This window comes from Panicum virgatum, chromosome 3N, assembly GCF_016808335.1.
Source record: "Panicum virgatum strain AP13 chromosome 3N, P.virgatum_v5, whole genome shotgun sequence".
NCBI lineage: Eukaryota > Viridiplantae > Streptophyta > Magnoliopsida > Poales > Poaceae > Panicum > Panicum virgatum.
The window spans coordinates 32,867,883-32,891,431 of record NC_053147.1 but is presented as its reverse complement, the minus strand read 5'-3'; the positions used below and the strand labels follow the sequence as shown (position 1 = coordinate 32,891,431).

Sequence of the window (23,549 nt, the reverse complement as noted above, 5' to 3'; positions counted from 1 at the left end):
AAAACTTACTCGAGCGAGGAAAGTAAGGTGTCCGTTTAATGAAGGACTGGAGTAATCCGTAAGACAGAACTGTTAGGTACGAACCCCGTCGGGTTGCCCAAAACGTAAATGTCAAAGGGATATCCAAAACTTACTCGAGCGAGGCGACTAAGGTGTCCTTTTAACCAAGGACTGGAGTAACTCTTAGGCAAGTCTGTTAGGTACTAACTCCGTCGAGTTGCCCAAGATGAAGGTGCCAAAAGAGTATCCAAGACCTACTCTAGCAGGGCGAGTAGGGTGTCCTACTTGAGGACTAGAGTGTCTTTTAAAACAGAACTGTTAGGTACGAACCCCGTCGGGTTGCCCAAGACGTAAATGTCAAAAAAGCACTCGGGTACAGACCGCGAAATTACTTGATAGCTTCTCCAATGCCGAGCGTGTCTTTCGAGGTGGGGTATTGGTTTGTATGAGCGAGAGCCAAGTAGTCAATATGGGGAAAATCAACTTTATTTGGTTTTGTCGAAATTACAATAACTGCAAAATGACAGACTCTGACTCTTAAGACCTACCCCTTGCTCGTTGGACGTGAGCAATGGTTTGGATGACTGAATAAAATTTATTCGGAGATAAAACTAGTCGATACGAAGGTCGACTAGATTTGTGGGAGGGTATCCTTCAGGAGAGGTGCCCCAAGGGCTTTGCGGAGTGAGTCACACTAGAAGATCGTGTGAGAGCTCTTTGGGTGGATAAAGTACTTGCACAACAGTACTTTGTTTATCCTGTTGCCACCCTGAGATGATTCACCCTGGTGCAGGGTGCGTGGTTTACCCTGAGGACGGGTACTGGTAGTCACTTGCTTGTGCTTCTTGAAGGATGCAGAAACCTTTGGCGGGATGCGGTAGTTGAAAGAAGGGTTGTATACCTCGACTTTCTCGTGTTCCTTTCTCCTTGAGATGATGACGTTGCGCACGTCGCGCCCAACATTGATCACGCTGCGGAGGTCGCAGTTGGAGTAGTCGTAGTTGTCGCCCTGCAATTCCTGTAGGTTGTTAGCGAGGTGCTAGCACCTGAACGCCCTTTTATGGTTGAGCAGGCGGCGACGCTCGTAGAGATCCTCCGGTGGGTGCTGCTCTTCCAGCTGGACAGTGACGGTCACTACTGGGGGAGGGGTAGGCGGATCTTGCTTGGTAGTAGCTTGGGGCTCTGTGATTGTGGGAAGAGTAGTCTCCATGTTGTCGGAGAGGTACTCGTCGAAATCGTCGGAGTTGTAGTCGTCGAGGTTGAGATGCTCCGTGGTATTGCCCTCAGGTTCTTCGGAGATGCGAACCATGAGGATTTCACGGCAGAGATCTTGAACTTCTTGGTCCTGTTTGCTTGAGGACGGGTCTAGAGGGGTGCTCTTTTGGTAGGGCAGATCTGCTAGCTGTGCCCTAGAGGTGTTGGGATCTTGAGTCTTCCTTAGATGCACTGTCCGTCCTTGCGGGGTTGCATATATGACCAAGTTAGGGAGGGAGTCTTGATCGGACTAAGAGTTCTTGGCCGAGTTGGACTCGACTTGCTTATTGTACTAGATTAGATTATCCAGCTCATCCTCCGAGTTGGAAGAGTACTCGGCTTCGGAATCGGTTAGTCCACCGATTTTGGAGTATGTATGCTTTGGGTGAGCGAGAAGCGGGATGCCCATCTCTACACGGAGGGCGTTCTCGTTCATCCAGTGTAGCCAAGATTGAGTGGGAGTTAACCCTTCAGGTTCCTTAATCCAAAGTTTATCAAAAATTGAGTCACTGGATTGTTCTGGAGCCTTGGATTTTCCCTTTTTAATCTTGGCCAATTCCCAAAGGGCATCAGCGTGTTCGGGTGGATTGGCCATGGCGTTCATGAACAGCTCAATGTTGTCAGACTAGTCCTCGAGATTGTCGAATGGTTCGAAGTTCTCAAGACCGTTAATGAAACGATCAAAGTCCTGATTGAATGAGGACTCGACTGGTTCTAGAGTCCGAGTGTGAGCAGGTTTCGGTGAAGGGTTCTGGGGTATCCTAGAGATAGACGGTCCCATCCAAACAAGTCGGGGGTTTGTCTCACCAGCTCCCCCACAGATTCCTCCTCCCGTTTTCTGCTCTTTGTTTTGCAGGGTTCTTTCAGCTAACTTAATACAGTCGATGAGCTTGGAGTCCACTCGATCGATCCCTGAGAGTATATCGCCCGACCTTTTCTGTGGTGGGTTTAATGCTTCGGGGTTCTGTTGTGACGTAGATGAGCTGAGAGCAGTTTCTGCAAGTTTGATGCAGCCCTCAATTGATCGTGAAACTTGATCTACTCCATTGAGTAATTTGGAGTTTTTGATCATAGGGCGTTTGATCGTCTTGAGACGAGTCAAGTATTTTCCAAGGGTTTTGGAAAAGTGAGGTTTTTCGGAGTCAGGGTTTGTGTCGAACTCGATTGAACATAGAGTTCGGGTTAGAGTTGACACGTTTCCTGGGTTGTTCGAGTCGAGTTCGGGTAGAACTCTTTTTTCATCAAGATCCGCAGACTTGCGGATTCCAGCGAGTTGGAAGTTGGTTTTCGGTTTAGGCGAATTAGGCGTGACAAGGTGGCTGGAGAAGCCTCCCATTCCGTCAGCTGTGCATGCCCAGGAGCCGAAGATGAGGGTTGTGCCTTCCGGCACGTTGTTGGCATCACTTGATCCGGCCATCGAATTCACTGATGAACTCACCGAATCCCCTACCTAGTGCGCCAGCTGTCGGTGTTTACCGCCAAGCCTGCTCAGGGATACCCTTAGCAGTAGGGATTGTAGGTAGGGATCGACTGCTCTGAAACTCGATAGTACAAGGAACACAAAGATTTAGACAGGTTCAAGCCGCGAGTTTGCGTAATACCCTATGTCCTGTGTGGTTTGTATTGCCTTAGGTGTTGATGATTGTTTGGAGGGGGTCCCTGCCCGCCCTTATATATCCGGGGGGACAGGGTTACATAAAAAATCCTAGCCGAGTACAGTTGGAGTCCTACTATAACACAATCGGGTAGTTTCCTTTGTACTGCAGCTAGTCCTACATCTATTCGAGTAGTTACAAAAGAGGTAAGGTACATACATGAGCTATCCTTTACTCTAGAATATTCTATGCCTATAAGCAGTCTCGCTGCCCCGGGTCTGACAAGCTCCCGAGCTCTTCATAGCCAAGTCCTGCAGGCGTCGAGTACTTGGCTGGGTGTCTTCGAGTACTTGAAGTAGTCAGCACATCCTTCTGATTGCTTCTGGTCCTTCCTTCAAATACGTCGAGTAGTCCTTCAAGTACTTCTGTTTGCTCCGACGCAGTGAGGTGCTCAAGCCCCGCAATTTTGATCATATATGGTGTGCGAAGTACTCGCGCTCCATATGGAGTAGCCCCCGAGCCTTAGGTTGAATCGCAGAATCGGGCTGAGGGTCTCAGTCTTTTTCTTAACATATTAGTGTATTAGTGTATTTTACTGAAGGTTTTGACTAGATCTGCTTCTAGTTATTCAAGTTATCCAGATTAGCCTGTTTAACTTTAGACGTCAATGAATCATGGACTCCTTTTGCTTAACATATGGACTAGATTTTCTTTATACTACTAAGTAAACAAAGTCCTTAAATTATGCCAAGTCTAATTTCTTGACCTTGGAAGCTTCTATCCTGATTGAGCTACTTATTTCTAAGCTATTATCCATAGCAATCAACTTGTGATGAAATTTCTTAGTAAAATAGTCCAACTTTTCCATTCTTAAACATCTATCTCTGTTTTGTTTATATTACAAATTAGACATACTTTTTCAATTCCCTACCAAGAATAGATGCAAGAAACTGGCTTGTGTCATGTATTCAACGCTTTTAGTTCCATGACCCCCAAAGTCCGTCAGAATCTTTGATCATTCAACCACAAATCAAAAGTTCTAGCCACCAATATCTACAAGAAGCCACAAATAAATTGTACCATCTTTTTTCAAATTTTGATCACATTGAGTTAATAAAAACTGGGTTGCTATTGCTGCTGGCCTGCTGCAAGCTCCTGAAATAATATTTATGTATTCAGGTCTCGAAGTTAAACCATTTGAGCAAATTTGCTCGGGATAACATTACTGCAAGTAGGATTGTTGAAGCAGATTGCCTGCATACCATGTTTCTTTTGGATATGTATGATGGGATGTTATCTATCTATCTATATATATGCATGTGGTTTCAACTTACTTTTGTGTATCATGATGCTGTCCAAATTCTATCAAATTCTTGTTCATATTCTTGTTAAAATGTTGCTGAAATATAAGGATATGACATTTCAGTCGGTATCCGACCTGAAGATCAAGCTAACGAGTAAGAAAGAGACTAAGGACGGCTCGTGCTACTCTCAAGGTTGCCTATGGAGAAGTGTTTGTGAAGGATGGCCCAGAAGGTAGCTACCGCTTTTCCGCTTTTTGATTGTTTCCTTTTAGCCCAAGGGGCTTGTACTCAGAAACTCGTATTACAATCCTTTGGATTATGTAATAAATAAATCCTTGTAATGACTTGTCGAGAAGTGTGACTATGATATGTAATTGAAATGAGTTCTGTATGTGATAGCTACTGATCCAGGGACTATCACGAAGATACAAGGAGTCAGGTTGTCCTTACGGAAATCCGGTTCGTTTCACCTTAGGTTTCCACTGGAACTTGTCTGGTCGCTTTAGGAGCTTGAAGAAGGGTAATCCCCATTCTCCAAGTCGGCAGAGGAATCTGTTCAAGGCTGCCATGCAGCCTGTAAGCTTCTAGACATCCTTGATTGTCGCGGGTGCATTCATGGCCATGATGGGATTGATCTTCTTCAGGTTGGCCTCGATTGCTAGGTGGGTGACGATGAAACCAAGTAGTTTTCCAGAGGGTACGCCAAAGATGCACTTTGTCGGGTTGAGCTTCCATCAAAACTTTTGCAGACTGTTGAAGGTTTCTTCCATTTCGGAGATGAACTGATCCTGGGTCTTGGTTTTGATGATGATGTCATCGACATAAGCTTCAACATTTCGATGTAGCTGGTCGGCGAAACAGAGCTGAATGCCCGCTGGTAGGTAGCTCTTGCGTTCTTCAACTCGAAGGACATGGTCTTGTAGGCGTACGCCCCATATGGAGTGATGAAAGCTGTCTTGATCTGGTCGTCCTCCTTGAGAGCAATATAGTGATAACCCGAATAGCAATCGAGGAAGGAGGGCAAGACACAACACGCGGTCGAGTCGATTACTTGATCAATGTGTTGTAGCCCGAAAGGATCTTTTGGGCAATGCTTGTTGAGATCAGTGTAGTCGACACACATCCTCCATTCATATTGTTCTTCTTCTGGACAAGTACAGGATTTGCTAGCCACTCTGAGTGGTAGACCTCATTGATGAATCTAGATGCGAATAGTTTTGCTAGCTCCTTCTTGATGGCTTCACACTTGTCATGAGAGAATCGCCGTAGCCGTTGCTTCTTAGGCGTAGCATTGGGTCAACTTTTATGGCATGCTCGATCAACTCCTTGGGCACCACTGACATATCCGCTAGTTTCCATGCGAATACATCTCAGTTAGCCCTAAGGAAGTTGACGAGCTTGAGTTCCTATTTGTCGCCCAACCCTGTGCCGATGATGGAGGTCTTGGACGAGTGCCCTTCTTCCAGCTGGATGGTCTTCGTGCCCATGTCATTCGCCGGTTTGATGGAGGATTGGCTTGGCTTCTTCGTTGGTATTGAGTCCTTGGACATGGAGAGCTCCTTAGCTGTAGCGAGTGCTTCACTTGCAGTACTTGGTATGAGAATGTTGGACGCATAGTCGATTGCCTCCTTGTCGCACTCGTAGGACTTCAACAGGTCTCCTCGCAGGGTAAGTACCCCCGTCTTGCCTGGTATCTTTAGTAGTAGGTAGACGTAATGAGGGACAACCATGTATTTCACCAAGGCTGGTCTTCCTAGGATGGTGTGGTAGGATGATTCGAAGTTGGCTACTTCAAATTTGATGTGCTCCGTCCAGAAGTTTTGCTCTGTACCAAAGGTGATAGGGAGGGTAACCGAGCCGATTGGGGTCTTTCTCGGGCTGAGCATGCTTATGTAGTTGAGCCCCATCTTCTTCAGAGTACTTGCAAAAATCAGGTTGAGCCCGCTTCCGCCGTCGATGAGTACTCGAGTGAGTTTCGAGCCTTGCACAACAGGGTCCAACACAAGCGAGAACTTTCGCAACTCGGAGAAGCTAGTCCACTGATCTTCCCTAGAAAAGGAGATCGGGACCTCGCTGTACCTCAATGGCCTCTGTACTACTGGCTTGACTGAGAGGATCTCGCGCATGAGAAGTTTCTGTGCGCTTGGAGAAGCTTGGATCTCCACCGAAGATGATGTTGACCACATTGGTGGGTTGTTGGAAACCCTCTAGCCCATGCTTATCATCATCTTCATCTTCCTTGTTCGGCTTCTTTGCAGCACCCTCAGGCATGGGGCGTTGAGAGACTTGCGGAGGATGGCGTAGTCGAACATGGAATGATTGCCCATGGGGTGGATTGGGCACTTCTTGTTGTGTGAGATCTTCTCGAACTGATCCTGCGGTTCACCTAGCTTCTAATCGTGCAGGTTGTGTTTGACAGCCTTAACGACATCATCTGGCTTGCGTTTGCACATAGGGTCCCACTGGCTATTACCGTTGCCGCGATCGTTGTTGCCCCTCCCATTGCTATCATTGTTGAGACGAGGGAAGCGGTCGCGTTCTTGTTCTTCCTCGTTGGCCCATCGTTGCATCATGTTGCAGAGCTTGACCACCATGTCTGGCCACTTCCTCCTCACCCCACCGGCGAAGGTCGACCTGCCATCCCTCGAGACCCTGCTCCTCTCCCACGTCTCCGACCCCGGGGGGCGCGTGGAGCGGATCATCGCCGGTAGCCCGCGGCTGGCAGACCTGACGCTGGAGGCCTGCAGAGGGGTGGCCATCCTCCACGTGCCCCGCGGAGTGCGCCTCCGCAGGCTGGCCCTCCGGTGCTGCCACGCCCTGGCCGTCGTCGCCCTCGACGCATCGTAGCTGGTGGCCTTCGAGTATAGGGGCGCCGTGCCCACCAGCGCATTCCTGACCATGCACTGCGGCAGCGGCGTCCCCAACCTCGCCTACTGCAAGGTCGACATCTGTGGCGCGGAGGTCTCCTCGGAGGAGGAGGTCGCCAGGCTAAGAGAGCTCCTGCTCCTGTTCCACAACGCCAAGCGCCTGCACCTGGAATCTGCTCGCCTCGGCTCAGGCATGGGCAAGGACGACGTGCCCGTGCCCTTCCCCACCCTATCGGACCTCCGCCACCTCGAGCTGAGGGGACGCCTCCCTGACGACGACGACACCGCGGTCGTCGGTGCGGTGAGCCGGATCCTCCGGCACACCCCAAACCTATAGGCACTGTCGCTCGTCTTCCATCCTGAAAAACATGACCGGTTGGCAGACTGCTGGTACGCTAAATACAGACAAGAGGAGGTCCTCGACGCGCACCAACTCAAGTACAACGGGCATTCTGTCCTTGCCCCGGCGACTTCCATGATCCCTTGCCTGAGCAGCAGCGTGGGGGAGATCAACCTGGTGCACTACCAGGGGAGCAGGGCGCAGAGGGCGCTGGCCAAGTTCCTGCTCTGCAACGCGCCGGCGATCGACGGGGTGTGGTGCAAGCTCGCCGAGGGGCCCTTTAGGACGCAGACCCAGTTGATGCGCGAGATCAAAGGCTGGGTGATGAACAAGTCGGCCAGCACCCACTTCCTTTGATGCATCATGCTTATCTAGTTTTAGAAAATTCCCTCAAAGGTTTTTTCCCATCTTATTAGGTGGCTTAAATTTGTTTCCTCTAGTCGTCATTTCAATTATTACAAAGTGTTTAGACCCGATTTACATGTGTTGAATAAATTCTTGTACAAATCTCTATCAGTCTCGGTGGAAGTGTTATAGTGGTGTCATGGGCATTAAATTTGCCGACATGACAAAATTTTTATAAAGAGAGAGGGTGAAGAGTGTCATGGAATGTGAGAGCAGTGTCATCACCATGACACTCCTTCGGCTCGTTTACCTAGTTTATGGTCTTGGTAACTGTGTCGATGATACTCCTACTGAGGCTAGTAGCTCATGAAAATATTGGAAGTGAAAATATTCAGTTTGATTGTGAATAAGGTCAATCTCAATAGGAGAGTTACAGTAGTGTTATGGTTCGGCTTGTTTACCTAGTTTATGGTCTTGGTAACTGTGTCGATGACACTCCTACTGAGGCTAGTAGCTCATGAAAATATTGGAAGTGAAAATATTCAGTTTGATTGTGAATAAGGTCAATCTCAATAGGAGAGTTACAGTAGTGTTATGAGCATTAGGATTTGCTGCCATGACAAAATTTTTATAAAAAAGGAGGATGGGAAGCGTCATGAAATGTGAGAAGATTGTCATGGAACACTCCTTCTATGGTTTCGATAACTGTATCGATGATACTTGCACTACCTAAATGGTTGATTCCAAACAGTTAATGAATAGAAAAACTGAAAACAGATTAACAGAAATGGTGTTGCTGATAGTGGGAAATAGTCCTGATAGTGCCCTTTCTTGCCCAATTTGTGCCAGCACAACTCTTCTGACAAGGTAGAACAATCCAACAATGTTTGAGCCAAATTAGTTCTTATCAGGGTTTCAATATCAAGACAAATTAGTATTGGTGCTTGCTCTAGGGTGTGAACCAACATAGGAATGGAAATGAAAGGAGTAGCGGTACTTATTATGTTTGATGTGATATCCATGATTAATTAAAAACTTCAATGCAAATAGACAGGAGTCGTGATCCATTCAGAGATCATACCATCTCAGTTATAAAGCGTTGCTGAAATCAAGAATACGAGTTGAAAAAATATAACGATTAATATATAAATAGTGCCTATCAGGCAAAATATATCACCGACGTTTCGACAATGATACATTGTGCGTGTGCGCGCAATTTATAGAGCACACACCGACTTTTCTAGTAATATAGAGTAACACCACCATTGTGTAAAATGTGCTTCATTTGTGCCACTAGCTCATGCCATTTGTAGTGGCGTGAATCAAACAAGTTTTGCCACACGCCCACACCACGCACGGACTCTCGCGCGTGCGGCAGTTGCCACTTTAGTTTATCTCTAAGTGATTAACCATGTCCATGATAAGATCGAGACGAGAAATTGGCTGTTATAGGACTCCAAAAATTTGGTTTCTCTATAATAGGACTCCAAACATTGGTTTCTCTCAAATAGGACTCCAAACATTTTCCCTAAGCTATAATAGGATTTTCTTCCCTTTTATCATGTTTTAAGTCATAAATACACCTAAATACATAGTCAAATACATGTATTTGATTCTAATAACAATATTGCCCTTATGTATCCTCACGCTACTTCTTTTCTTCCGATCGAGAGTCGCGACTCCTCACGTACGTCCGCCGCCGCCGCTCGACTAACGCCACCGCCCTGCACACCTCCTCACGCCGCCCACCACACCTCCCCACGCTGCCGCCCGTCCATGGATGGAGGGAAGCCGCCACCCGTCCATGGATGCAGCGAAGCTGCCGCCGGTCCAAGTGGTGCCCTTGCCCTAATCCATGCTGTTTCCGCGGCCGGGGCAACAGCCCTAGGCGCGTCGGGGCCTACTGGTGCTCCTGGAGGGGAGGCAACGACAGCTGGTGCTCCTGGAGGGGAGGTGATGGCAGCTGGTGCTCCTAGAGGGCAGGCCACGGCGGCCGATGACCTTCCACAGTGAACCCTAGCGATGATGCTGTAGTCTAGCAAGAGCTCTACTTCCCACTGTCCATCATCCGAGAATAGAGTACAATCTTCCGGTGCTTGATGTGCAGAGGTATTGGCACTACCGATTTCTCTCTTTTGCCATTCACAATCAATTTATATGTACTATTCAGTTTGCTCAAGACATGGAAATAGTATAGTACGCTAGACAGTAGTAAATGATATAGTACTAGACCATGCATGCAGCCTATCTAATTGAACGTTCAGTATATCCGTCGAGCAAGTTCAGTACTAGACCATGAAGACCATTATGATTTCTCTCTCTATTTATTAGTATCAATGTTACCATCAATGTTACTAGTACACTAAACTAGATTTTGCTTTTTTAAGGTCCCAAGTAAATGATGTCGAAAATACAGAAAGAGTTGATTGGTCTACCATACAGATAGTTGACACACATGATGATGAGGGACGAATTGAACTTTTGTGCGAGAGTCAAATGTGCGAGCTTTTAGGCTTGGCAGATGAGGGCACACCAAATATACCTACACAAGGACACCATCGTCGAATGGATGAACAAGGAAATGATTTAGAGCTTGGTCAAGACGTTGATGGTGCTGCCATCCCTACTAATGATGCCGTACCAGGTGAGATTATCATTTCATATGATAAGAACAACCCATCGATGAAGGTTGGGACACAATACCCAACCATGGAAGAGTTCAAACTGGCAGTGCGGACATATGCCATCAAGAAGGAGTCCATTTAGGAGTAGAGAAGTCAACTACGAAGAAATATGGGGCTTTTTGCAAGTCTGGTGATGAAGCGACAGGCCCTTGTACTTGCAGGATAAATGGATCGAAACTGGATGGCAGTGCTACTGTGGAACCAAACATTGGTACTAAGGAACTGAAAACAAGGTTGGAGACAAATCCAAGTCATAAGTGTTCAATTGGATATGACACTGTACAATGGGGTAAAAAAGAGCACTTGAAGAGATTTATGGGAAATGGTCAGAAAGCTTTGAGCTATTATTTAGGTGGAAGTTCGAGGTGATGAAACAGAGTCCTGGGAGTGTCGTTGAGATTGATGTCCTTGAGGTAGATGGTGAGATATATTTCCACCATTTTTTCTATGCCTTGAAACCATGCATTGATGGATTTCTGAAAGGTTGTTGGCCTCGTTTGAGCGTAGATGCTACAACACTTAACGGGAGGTGGAATGGTCATTTGGCTGTAGTGGTAGCAGTTGATGGCCACAATTGGATGTATCCAGTCGCTTATGGCTTCATAGCTCAGGAAACAACAGACGGACTTGGTTCATGGAACAATTGGAGAAAGCTATAGGTGACCTTCCACTCCTTGCTATTTGTTCTGATGCTTGCAAGGGCTTGGAGAATGTAGTGAAGAATGTATTCCCCAATGCAGAGCAAAGGGAATGCTTTTATCATATGGTCAGAAACTTCAAGAAGAGATTTAGAGGGTTTGGCTAGATATATCTTGCTGCACAGGCTTATAGAGAGGATATTTTCTATGACAATATAGCAAAAATGGTAAGTGAATCACCAGATGCAGTGCAATGGTTACAGGCCAATCATAAGCTATTATGGTATAGGTGTGCTTTCAACCCAGAAATTTGATGTGACTACATAACTAGCAACATTGCTGAGTCATTTAATAACTGGATTAGAGACCATAAGGACTTACCAGTTGCTGACCTTGCTGATAAGAACAGAGAAATGATCATGTTACTGTGGAACAAGAGAAGAATTATTGCATATAGGCTACCTGAAGGCAGGATACTCCCAGCTATTATGGTTCAGCTAAGAGCAAATACTAGAGGTTTGGGACACTTGAAGATTGTACCATGTTCTAACTGGAGTGCAGAGGTGTGGGACCATAGCGGAGCGGTTTCTATGAGACATATTGTCAAGCTAGGCCAACGAACATGTACTTATCTTGAATGGCAGCACACCGGTAAGCCATGTCAACATGTGCTGGCCTATGCAACCCGCCAAAGGGGAGTGGAACTAGAACAATTTGTGCATGACTATTACTCTGTGAATAGATTCATGGCTGCTTATGGTCGAGAGATTGAGCCATTGACAGATAAAACACAGTGGCCACATGTGGACCTACTATTTGGCGTTGGTGCACCTTTGGAAAAAATATCTGTTGGAAGAATGAGGAAACTAAGAATCAAGGGATGGGATGAAGGTGGACATAAGAAGAAAGGTAAATCTACCAATGAGGGTGAAGGTGAGAAGGGATGGCATGAGGCTGAAGGTGATAATGATACTGTTCCAACTAACGCAAAAAGACAAAAGATGAGCAGAGGACCTATGACTTGCAAAAGATGCGGAGAAAAAGGTCATAGACAAGCTAGTTCCAAGTGCCCATTGAATGGGACCGCAAAAAAGGGGTAATTGATGATTTCCTTTATCAAAAAACTTAAATAAAAATATCAATATTAATTTATTTCATCAATTGTTGGAACCATAGGCAACCTAGGAAGAATGTTACAAAACAAATGCAGCAAGGACCTAGCACCCCACAGAGGCCAACTAGGGAACAAATCCTACGGGATAGTCCAGGAAGGGTCACAAGAAGGTTAGCAATATAAACACATTCACTATACAATTGTTTTTCCATAAATCTAATTATTGATCGTATTTATTTGCAGCATGGTGGCAATGTTATTAGGAGATGGCATATCTTCACAACCTGACAACACTAGCCCCGTGAGGATGCCTACCCCGGTGCCACCATAAAAGATGAATCCAAAGAGGAGAAAGCTGAGCATTAGATGATCATATTTATTTTAGTTGTGATGAGATATAAACTCATTATTTATTTCACATAACTTTGATCTATTTTGGAACATCATTATGGTACAAACATGGTTTATGCTACCAACATGGTTTTTTGAGATGAACCAACGTTTGCTAAATACTTGCTGTTATATATTACTTGTAACTACGTATGAATCACTATGTTAATTTGTGCTAAATATTGTCAGCACGCCATGTACGCCATGACTGTGTTTTTTTTTATCATGCCATGGCTGTGAATTGTTTCGGAAGTGATTTGCATGTACACCATGGCTGTGTTTATTTTTAATAATGGCAGCAGGCCATGTACGCCATGTCTCGGAAGTGATTTGTCTCGGCTTTGTCTCGGCCATGTTTGACTGCTCAGGCACAGCCGCACAGCAGCGACGCGACGGGAGCTGCATGTCCCTACCAGACTCGCCAGGGCGACCCGATGTGCACCACCGAGCGGCGAGCAAGTCAGTGCCGGGCTCCCGCGTGCCTTATCTGGTCAACGAATGCCTGGAAGCCGCGGTCCGACGAGCCGCCACCGCCGCGCACCGCCGCGCGTGCCTTCTTCTTCCAGCCCGCCACCCGTCGCGCCATCGCCGCGGCCTTGGGCCCGCCCATCGCCTCCTCGGCGCGCTCGCACAGGGCGTCCCTTGTCTGCAGCGTCGGAGCGCGGACGCCGACTCGGTGCACGGTATCGATCCTAATACAGCGTATATCGATTGTATTAGATGCCAAAAGAGATTAAAAGGGCACAAAATTCTATTATAGCTTAGAGCATCTCCAGCAGTTTGGCAAATTGAGTTGCCATCTTTGATTTTTGGCAAAAATGTTAAAAATACTCCTCCAACAGTTTGGCAAAAGACTTGGCAATTTTTGGCAACTTGGGAAAAACCAGCCTCCAGCGCGTAAATATACGCGCGCGGCGCGCGGTTGGCATCGTGGTTTCTAGTCAGGTGGGAGGGTGAAAAAAGAAATAGATAACAGAGAAGGGTTCCTGATTTAAGTTTTCAAGAGGTGGAAAGGCATAAATATAATTTTGTTTCTCTCTCAGGGTTCCTGATGTAAGTTAGATCTGGATTTGGCAAGTGAATTATGCCAAACTGTTAGAGATAAGCTTGTTTTTTATTTTGCATATCTTTTTAGAAATTGGCAAAACACAAGATATGTCAAGTAAAATATGGCAAACCCTTGGAGATGCTCTTAGGAAAAATGTTTGGAGTCCTATTTTAGAGAAACCAAAGTTTGGAGTCCTATTATAGAGAAACCAAATCTGAGTCCTATGATAGCAAATTTCTCCGAACTGCACGTAGTCGTCTGTCACCGAGCCGTTATCAGTGGCGCAGCTGCCGCTCCTGCCGGCGAGATCCTCGCCGTCCGGCGAAGCCTGTGGCAGCGCTGGCACCGGCGGCGCCGTGGCACCAGCGACGGTGGCAGGGGATGCAAATGAAGAAGCATTGCCAGCGGCGTCGCTTGCCAAAACCTGAATGATCAGGTCATCCCGACTTGTGAATGAGAAGGGGGCCGGGGCGCTCAGGATGTGTGGCGGCGGCGGCGGCGTAAGGCCGACGAGCGGAGCGGCACGGGCGGGTCGTCTTCTCCCCTGAGCTCGGCGGGGAAGTGCGCGAAGAAGCAGATCGACCGCGGGCACCCCACCCCACGCGCGCACATGCGGGTGCGGAACCGCGCCGGGTGCAGCCACAGCTCGAAGGAGCTGTGTGCGCGGTGGCACCGGAGCCCGCGCGCGAAGCTGGGCGTGGCCCCCGTCCGGGCCAGGAGGTGCCGCCGCCGCGACGCGAGGTACTCTGGGCACGAGGCGGTGAGGTACGGAACCAACGCTTGATCCGCAAGAATGAACTAGGCTTGATGCGCAGGAGGAGGAGGAGCAGGAAGGAGAGAGGGAGGAGGGCGGCTAGGGCTGCGGGATGAGGGCGCCCCCTCCCCCTTTCCCCTCCTTTTATAGCCCTGGTGGGCGCCCCTACATGGGCCCTAGTGGGCCCCACCTTGGGCGCCCCCTTCAGGTGGGCTGCTCTAAGCCCCCACCGCAAGTCCATCCCTATGTGCATCTCTAGGCCCATTAGTGCATCAAAGCCCTGTCTAATTTGGATCTCATTCTCATCAGACTTCTGGCTCTTAAGTGTGTGACTCTATGGGCTCACGCATGAATAGACATGTCCCAGTACTCCTACTGGCCAATAGTTGATAGTAGTCTCTAGCAAGATGTGTCAAGTCCTAAGCACGCGTGAATCATATCTGTCGAGCCGTCACAATCTTATACATGTTGTTCTCTTTGCCTCACGATATTTGGTCTAGCTAGAAACCGACCACTATTTCTCGATCCTGTGATTCGGAATCCTTGGTTAACTCTTAACCCTAGCATGACCATGCATTTCCTGATCCGAATCACTCGAGGGGCCCAGAGATATCTCTCTTGTAGAGAGGGGCAAATCCCGTCTTGACCGACTATGTCTCACAGCATGCTTCTTGACAGACCCGAAAGTCACATTTATAACTACCCAGTTACGGTGCAGCGTTTGATGGCTCCTAAGTAAGTCGGTTCACATCTTGACTACATACGACGATCTCAGATCTTGGGACACAACGTACATATTGTGTAATGAGAAGTCATCATCTCGTGTTGGGTCAGTCCAGTCTCATGTCTCACATGAACCCACATTATTAGTTTGACATCCCCATGTCCATGACTTGTGAAACGTAGTCAATCAACTAATACATGTGCTAGTCTAATATTCATGTGTGTCCTCACATGAACTCCGACTAGGAATACTTTAGAATATTCATACAAGTATAGAGTTTCACAAATACTTCACATAAGCATTAATCAATACAAGTTGTCATCCATGAATATTCAGGGAACACTTTATTAATCATGAATATAAGGAAATATGATTGCCTCTAAGGCATATTTCCAACAGTCTCCCACTTGCAATAGAGTCAATCTAGAATGTATCTAATACCCATTGCTCTTGTGTGCCTCTCATGCTTGGGCTGTGGAAGGGGTTTTGTCAACAGATCTGAAATATTCAGGTCCGTGTGTATTTTGCATATCTTGATCTCACCACGATTGATGAACTCTCGAATGAGATAAAATCGCCGCATAACGTGTTTGCTCTTCTGGTGATTCCTTGGCTCCTTGGCTTGCGCAATAGCTCCACTATTGTGACAGTAGAGATCCAGCGGGCTAGAGGCATTAGGGAACACAGCAAGCTCAATAAGGAACTTCCTTATCCAAACACCTTCCTTCGCAGCTTCCGAAGCTGCGATGTACTCGGCTTCTATTGTAGAATCGGCCACCGTCTCCTGCTTGGAACTCTTCCAGGTAACCGTACCACCATTTACTTTGAACATGAAACCGGACAGAGACATTGAATCGTCTTTGTCAGTTTGGAAGCTAGCATCAGTGTAACCAGTTACAACGAGCTCCTCCTCACCTCCATAGACCAGAAACACATCCTTAGTTCTTCTCAAGTACTTGAGGATGTTTTTCACAACTGTCCAGTGACTCTCACCTGGATCTGACTGGTACCTGCTCGTAACACTTAGAGCATAAAAAACATCTGGGCGTGTACTTATCATTGCATACATGATAGATCCAATTGCTGAGGCATATGGAACTTTGCTCATGCGCTCTTGCTCATCAGTCATCGTAGGACACTGATTCTCGCTAAGACGTATACATGTGACATAGGCAAGAACCCTTTCTTTGCCTCTTCTATGTTGAACCGCTTCAACACTTTGTCAATGTAAGTATCTTGGCTTAATCCTATAAGCCTCTTTGATCTATCTCTATAGATCATGATGCCCACTATGTATGTTGCTTCTCCTAAATCCTTCATCGAAAAACTATTTTTCAGTGAAATTTTTATGGACTCAAGCATAGGAATATTATTTCCTATCAGCAGTATGTCATCTACATATAGGATTAGAAATGCAACAAAGCTCCCACTTTCCGTCTTGTAAACACAAGCTTCTTCTTCATTTTTAATGAAGCCAAACCCTTTGACTACTTCATCAAAATAAATATTCCAACTCCGAGATGCTTGCTTTAATCCATAAATGGATTTTTGAAGCTTAAATATCTTTCCAGCATTGGTCGAATCGACAAAACCCTCGGGCTGCATCATATACATGTCCTCGATCAGGTTTCCATTAAGGAAAGCTGTTTTGACATCCATCTGCCATATTTCATAATCGAAATATGCAGCAATAGCTAGAATAATCCGAATAGATTTAGGCATCGCTACGGGCGAGAAAGTCTCGTCGTAGTCAACTCCTTGAACTTGTCGAAAACCTTTTGCGACAAGTCGAGCTTTATAGATGTGAATATTTCCATCCATATCTTTCTTTTTCTTATAGATCTATTTGCACTCTATGGTTCTCACACCATTAGGCGGGTCTATCAAGTTCCAAACTTGATTTTCCTTCATGGATTATATTTCGGATTTCATGGCATCTTGCCATCTCTCAGAGTCAGGGTCTACCATCGCCTCTGTATATGTCGCAGGCTCATCATTGTCTAACAATAATAATTCCCGCGCTGCGCGGAGCCTTGCTGATCTTCATGGTTGCTGAGGTGCTTCTGTTGCCATAGACATCTCAACTTGTTCAGCTACATTAGCGTCACTCGTAGAGTCTTGTCCTATTGGCTCATCTCGAACTTCTTTGAGTTGCAACATTCTTCTACTTTTCTCTCCTTTGAGAAACTCTTTCTCTAGAAAAACTCCGTTCCAAGTGACAAACACTTTGCCCTCAGATCAATTGTAGAAGTAATACCCTAAGGTCTCCTTTGGGTATCCCACGAATATGCACTTATCCGATTTGGGTGCAAGCTTGTCAGACTGGAGTCGTTTGACAAATGCTTCACAACCCCAAATCTTTAGAAAAGACAAACTGGGAGTCTTGCCAGTCCATATCTCATATGGTGTCTTGTCTACGGATTTTGACGGCACCCTGTTCAGTGTGAAAGCTGCTGTTTCTAGAGCGTAACCCCAAAATGACAATGGTAAGTCCGATTGGCTCATCATTGATCGAACTATATCCAACAGAGTTCGATTACGTCGCTCGAAAACCCCGTTCCCTTGAGGCATTCCAGGCGGCGTAAGTTGTTGAATAATTCTGCAACTCTTCAAATGATCGCTAAATTCGTGACTCAAATATTTGCCCCCACGATCAGATCACAAGGCTTTAATCTTCTTGCCACGCTGATTTTCAACTTCATTCTGAAATTTCTTGAACTTTTCAAAGGTTTTAGACTTATGCCTTATCAAGTAGACATAACCATATCTATTTAAGTCATCAGTAAAAGTAATGAAGTATTGATATCCTCCTCTAGCAGTCGAGCTCATTGGTCAACACACATCAGTATGTATGAGTTTCAGCAAATCCGATGCTCTCTCTAAAAAAACCTGTGAACGGCGTCTTGGTCATCTTGCCCAGCAAACAAGCTTCGCATGTCTCGAATGATTCAAAATCAAACGAACTTAGAAATCCATCCTCATGGAGCTTCTTCATGCGTTTCTCGCTTATATGACCGAGATGACAATGCCACATGTAGGTGGGATTCAAATCATTTAGCCGAAGCCTTTTAGCACTTATATTACAGATAGGAGAATCATCAAGATTTAAAATGAATAGCCCATTCTTAATGGACGCCAAAGCAACAAACATATTATTCTTAGAGATCACACAACCATTGTTTTCACTCGCAAAAGAATAACCATCCTTCATCAAACATGAAGGAGACACAATGTTTCGACTCAAACTAGGAACATAATAACAATTATTAAGCTCCAATACAAATCCTGATGGTAGGTGTAGTTGCATCGTCCCGACGTCCAAAGCAGCAACTCTTACATTATTGTCGACGCGGAAGTCAACTTCTCCTCTTTCAACGCTTCTACTCTTTGTCATTCCCTGCATCGAATTGCATATATGAGCAACTGATCCGGTATCAAATACCCAAGAATTAACATAAGAGTCAGCGAGAAATATTTCTATAATATGAATGACAAGCGAACCTGAAGTGGAAGAATGATTCTTCAACGAGGCTAGGTACAGCTTGCAGTTCCTCTTCCAGTGTCCTGGCTGGTAACAATGAAAGTACTCCTTGTCTGTAGCTGGTCCAGGTTTAGCCTTGGGTGTAGGGTTTGGCTTGGGGTTCACAACGCCTTGCCCTTCTTCTTCTACCAAGAAGAACCTTTCTTCTTGAAGGCAAGCTTATTTTGGACCGCCATCACATGGCCACCATATGTGCTTTTCTTGATGTCACTCTCCGCCGTTTTGAGCATTCCGCACAGCTCATTCAAGTCCTTCTCAGCCCCGTGCATGTGGTAGTTCGAGATGAAACTTCCATAGCTCGGAGGCAAAGAGGCAAGAATGAAATCAGTGGCCAACTCTTGGCCAAGTGGGAAGCCCAGTTCTCCAACCTCTGTGTGTAACCAACCATCTTGATTACATGCGGCCCTACTGGTGCTCCTTCTGCTAGCTTTGTTTCAGCAAAGGCCTTGGACACATTGAACCTTTCAGTCCTGGCCTGAGTCTGGAACATGTCCCGTAGCGCCACGATCATATCATGCGACATATGGTTATTCTGAAACTACATCTGCAGCTCAGGTTCCATGCAAGCTAGCATGAGACAGCTCACTTCACGGTCTTTATCAACCGCTCACCTGTAAGCACTCCTCTCAGCAGCAGGCGCATCTGTAGCAGGCTCCTCTGGCAGTGGGTTATTTAGAACATCTTCCTTGTTAGCTGCCCTAAGAACAATTCTCAGGTTGCGGATCCAATCCGCGTAGTTTGTCTCATTCAATTTGTTGCTCTCAAGTACGGAATGTAAAGCAAATGGTTGGTTTTGAGCCATTGATCTACAACAAAATAAATGCAAAATACTAAGACAAAAGTATTCGTGATGGAGTAAACGACGTTAAATAATTTAATAAAATTTACTCCCACTAAAATCAATATCCCTCTGTTGATTATTAGTGATTCAAGACCCACAATTAACATATCCACTAATGAGCTTTTGCATCACCGCTAGAAGACGAGGTAGATCGGTAAGCAACTCTTGCTAATCTTATCTCATATGACTCTTGTTGTTGGGTGACATCTCCATGTCTCACTTCCAACCTTTATGCCCCAAGGTCCTTAACTGTTAAGATGACCTTGTCAAGCTAACCAACCCTTTATGCATGCATGTATCCGATACAACTTGTCTAGTCAAGGAAAACCAGTGGCGCCCTAATTTCATAGACCCACCACCAATCGTACAAGACATGGGACAGTGCAAGGTTTAGTGGGTAGGGCATGATAGCTCGTAATTTGTGAGGGATCGTTCTACTTCTACTATAACGCACGTAGTTGTAAAACATTAAGAACGGCAAGCACATATTTGTGAATCAGTATGGCCCTTGTTCTCATGGTGATCTCCATCTCCATAGAACTTGTTCGCCATGTAGATCTTCATCTCTATGGAACTTGTTCACCATGTTGATCTCCATCTCCATGTACATGTGCACCGTCCTTTATGTGATGAAAACTCTAAGAACTAGAACTTGTTATTACACCTAATAGCTAGTAAATTAAATTACATTCATGATTTGGATCATCACAGGTTGGCATGCAGGCCATTACATCAAATGCAACAATTCATATGGCTCCGGCTGAATTGTCATAAGCACGACACGTAGGTCATGAAACAATTACACACATGTATCACATACACATAGGGGCCATACCGATCACAAAACAGAGTTATGTGATTTTGACATCTGAACTTAAATCGCCGAAAACTCTATCTTCTTGGCCGAATTTCACAAATCTAAATTTCGCAAAAATAGAATTGCTATTCTAAACCAATTCTAACTTTTTTCATAGATACAAATCGATATAAAATTCGCCTCAATTCGTGTTCGTATGCAAAAGTTATGACTGTTTTACTGTAAAACACACTTTTGCGACAAATCGGAATTTGCAGTAGATCCAATCTACTGCCCTATGCATCTCATGCATCTGGCTTATACCCTAAGTTTCGATTCGACCAATCACATTGATCTTCAACCGCAGCGACCGGGTTTTCGTGCATCACTTAACTCCGATGGCGGAAAACCGACCGGTAGGAGTATGTCGTTGCACAACTTTCGCAGCAAGTTTACCAGCAAGTCATAGATCGATATGAAACTACGCATATCTCCATATGCACATATCCGAATCTATAACGAGACAGCACTGGCTCTTGATACCGCTATAGGAATATGGGGTAGCAAAAACAAAAAAAATTCTACCGCATAAACCAGGATTACTGCAGTTATAGATCACGGGATTACCACTAGACGTGCGGTTGCGGAACTTCTGTAGTGCATCGGTGTAGTGCAGATGGAAGCCGGCAGTGCAGTTGCGTGAACGTCCTCACGAATGGCTCGTCCTTGTCCAGCAAGCGCAACAGGTCCACGAAGTCCACACGTACGGGAAGAAGCTTCGCTCTCCGGATTGCTAGATACACAAGAACGAACTAGGCTTGATGCGCGGGAGGAGGAGCAGGAAGGAGAGAGGGAGGAGGGCGGCTAGGGCTGCTATGATGAGGGCACCCCCTCCCCCTTTCCCCTCCTTTTATAGCCCTAGTGGGCGCCTCTACATGGGCCCTAGTGGGCCCCACCTTGGGCGCCCCCTTCAGGTGGGCTGCTCTAAGCCCCCACCGCAAGTCCAACCCTATGGGCCTCTGTAGGCTCATTAGTGCATCAAAGCCCTGTCTAATTTGGATCTTATCCTCATTAGGCTTCTGGCCCTTAAGTGTGTAACCCTATGGGCTCACGCATGAATAGACATGGCCCAGTACTCCTACTGGCCAATAGTTGATAGCGGTCTCTAGCAAGACGTGTCAACTCCTAAGCACGCGCGAATCATATCTGTCGAGCCGTCACAATCTTATACATGTTGTTCCCTTTTCCTCATGATATTTGGTCTAGCTTGAAGCCGACCACTCTTTCTCGATCCTGTGATTCGGAATCCTTGGTTAACTCTTAACCCTAACATGGCCATGCATTTCCTGATCCGAATCACTCGAGGGGCCCATAGATATCTCTCTTGTAGAGAGGGGCAAGTTCCGTCTTGACCGACTATGTCTCACAGCATGCTTCTTGACAGACCCGAAAGCCACCTTTATAACTACCCAGTTACGGTGCAGCGTTTGATGGCTCCTAAGTAAGTCGGTTCACATCTTGACTACATACGACGATCTCAGGTCTTGGGACACAACGTACATATTGTGTAATGAGAAGTCATCATCTCGTGTTGGGTCAGTTCAGTCTCATGTCTCACATGAACCCACATTATTAGTTTGACATCCCCATGTCCATGACTTGTGAAACGTAGTCAATCAACTAATACATGTGCTAGTCTAATATTCATGTGTGTCCTCACATGAACTCCGACTAGGAACACTTTAGAATATTCATACAAGTATAGAGTTTCACAAATACTTCACATAAGCATTAATCAATACAAGTTTATACACATGATAAATATTTGTAGATGTATTTTTGGACTCGATTTAGTTTTATGGTTTTATATTATTGTTATATAAATTATTAGGTATAAGATAACTATTTATTTATATGTAGTTAGAATTTGGATTATTTTATTTTTATATTAGGCATGCAAAATATATATATTTATATATAATTTTGATGACACTCCAATTTAATTTGTTTCATAATCAATCATTGATTCATTCAATTTATTATTATTACTTCCAATGTTTATTTAAAAATGATTTATGTTGACACTCGTTTGATGTTAATAAATGAAATGTGAACCCAGATGAGTCGGCAATGGATGTACATGACGGACCGGCATTCAATGGAGTTCATGGATGGTGTGCATGAATTCATAAAAGTTGCTGAGAACCACAAGTACGGTGGTTTCGTTCGCTGTCCATACAAAAACTGCAAGAATGAGAAGGATTACTCATCATCAAGAACCATCCACAGTCAGTTGTTCAGTAGTGGTTTCATGCTGAACTACTATGTTTGGACCAAGCATGGAGAAAGAGGAATAATGTTGGATAATAATGAAGATGAAGAGAATAGGATTCCTGACTTTGCAAGCAATTACGGTGCCTTTTTTGATGACACTGCAATGGGTGAGCCTAAAGAAGATGCTGAAGGACACGATGTAGAAGATGATCTGGGTCAGATGCTGTGCGAAGCTAAGGAAGTTTACCAAACAGAAAAGGAATCGAGAGATCTAAAGCTCATGTTGGAGGACTACAGAACATTGTTGTACCCAGATTGCAAACAAGGCCAAAAGAAGTTGGGTACCACATTGGAATTATTGCAATGAAAGGAATCAAATGGTTATGGTTTGTCTGACAAGGGATTCGATGAGTTGCTGCAACTTATAAAAAAACTTACTCCCTGAGGGTAACACCTTGCCGAAGACAACATACGAGGCAAAAAAGGTTGTTTGTCCTTTAGGATTAGAGGCACAGAAGATACATGCTTGTCCTAATGACTGCATCCTATATCGAGGTGAGTACGAAAATTTGGATTCATGCCCTGTATGCAACGCATGCCGGTATACGATCCCTCGAGATGATCCGGGCGACGTTGAGGGGATGCGTGTCAAGAAGAGGGTGCCGGCCAAGGTGATGTGGTATTTCCCTCTAATACCACATCTGAAATGTTTGTTCATGAACAAAACGAATGCTAAATTGATGTGATGGCACAAAGAAGAACGTAAACAAGACAATATGTTGAGACACCCCGCTAATGGGTCGCAGTGGAGAAAGGTGGACAAAACATTCCCAACATTTGCAAATGATGCGAGGAATATAAGGTTCGGCTTAAGTATGGATGGCATGAATCCTTTCATTGAGCAGAGCAGTGGCCATAGTACATGGCCTGTGACACTCTATATATACAACCTTCCTCCTTGGTTGTGTATGAAGCGGAAATTCATTATGATGCCATTGCTTATCCCCAGCCCGAAGCAACCTGGTAACGATATAGATGTG

At 45.5% G+C, this 23,549-nt stretch overlaps 1 protein-coding gene across 1 annotated transcript; it reads left to right on the top strand.

Annotated features, from left to right (window-relative positions):
- Positions 1 to 11,884: 11,884 nt before the first annotated feature.
- LOC120663302 lies at positions 11,885 to 12,472 on the top strand. Its single transcript, XM_039942120.1, has 3 exons — positions 11,885 to 12,123; positions 12,204 to 12,311; positions 12,385 to 12,472. The coding sequence occupies exons 1-3, from the start codon at positions 11,885 to 11,887 to the stop codon at positions 12,470 to 12,472; spliced, it is 435 nt and encodes a 144-aa protein (XP_039798054.1).
- Positions 12,473 to 23,549: the final 11,077 nt, after the last annotated feature.

Bases quoted from the DNA above. Each gene is read 5' to 3' on its own strand.
- LOC120663302 (XM_039942120.1), top strand. From the start codon at position 11,885: ATGAGGAAACTAAGAATCAAGGGATGGGATGAAGGTGGACATAAGAAG. The intron at 12,124-12,203 runs GTAATTGATGAT...TTGGAACCATAG, and splicing joins AATGGGACCGCAAAAAAGGG to GCAACCTAGGAAGAATGTTA. The intron at 12,312-12,384 runs GTTAGCAATATA...ATTTATTTGCAG, and splicing joins CCAGGAAGGGTCACAAGAAG to CATGGTGGCAATGTTATTAG.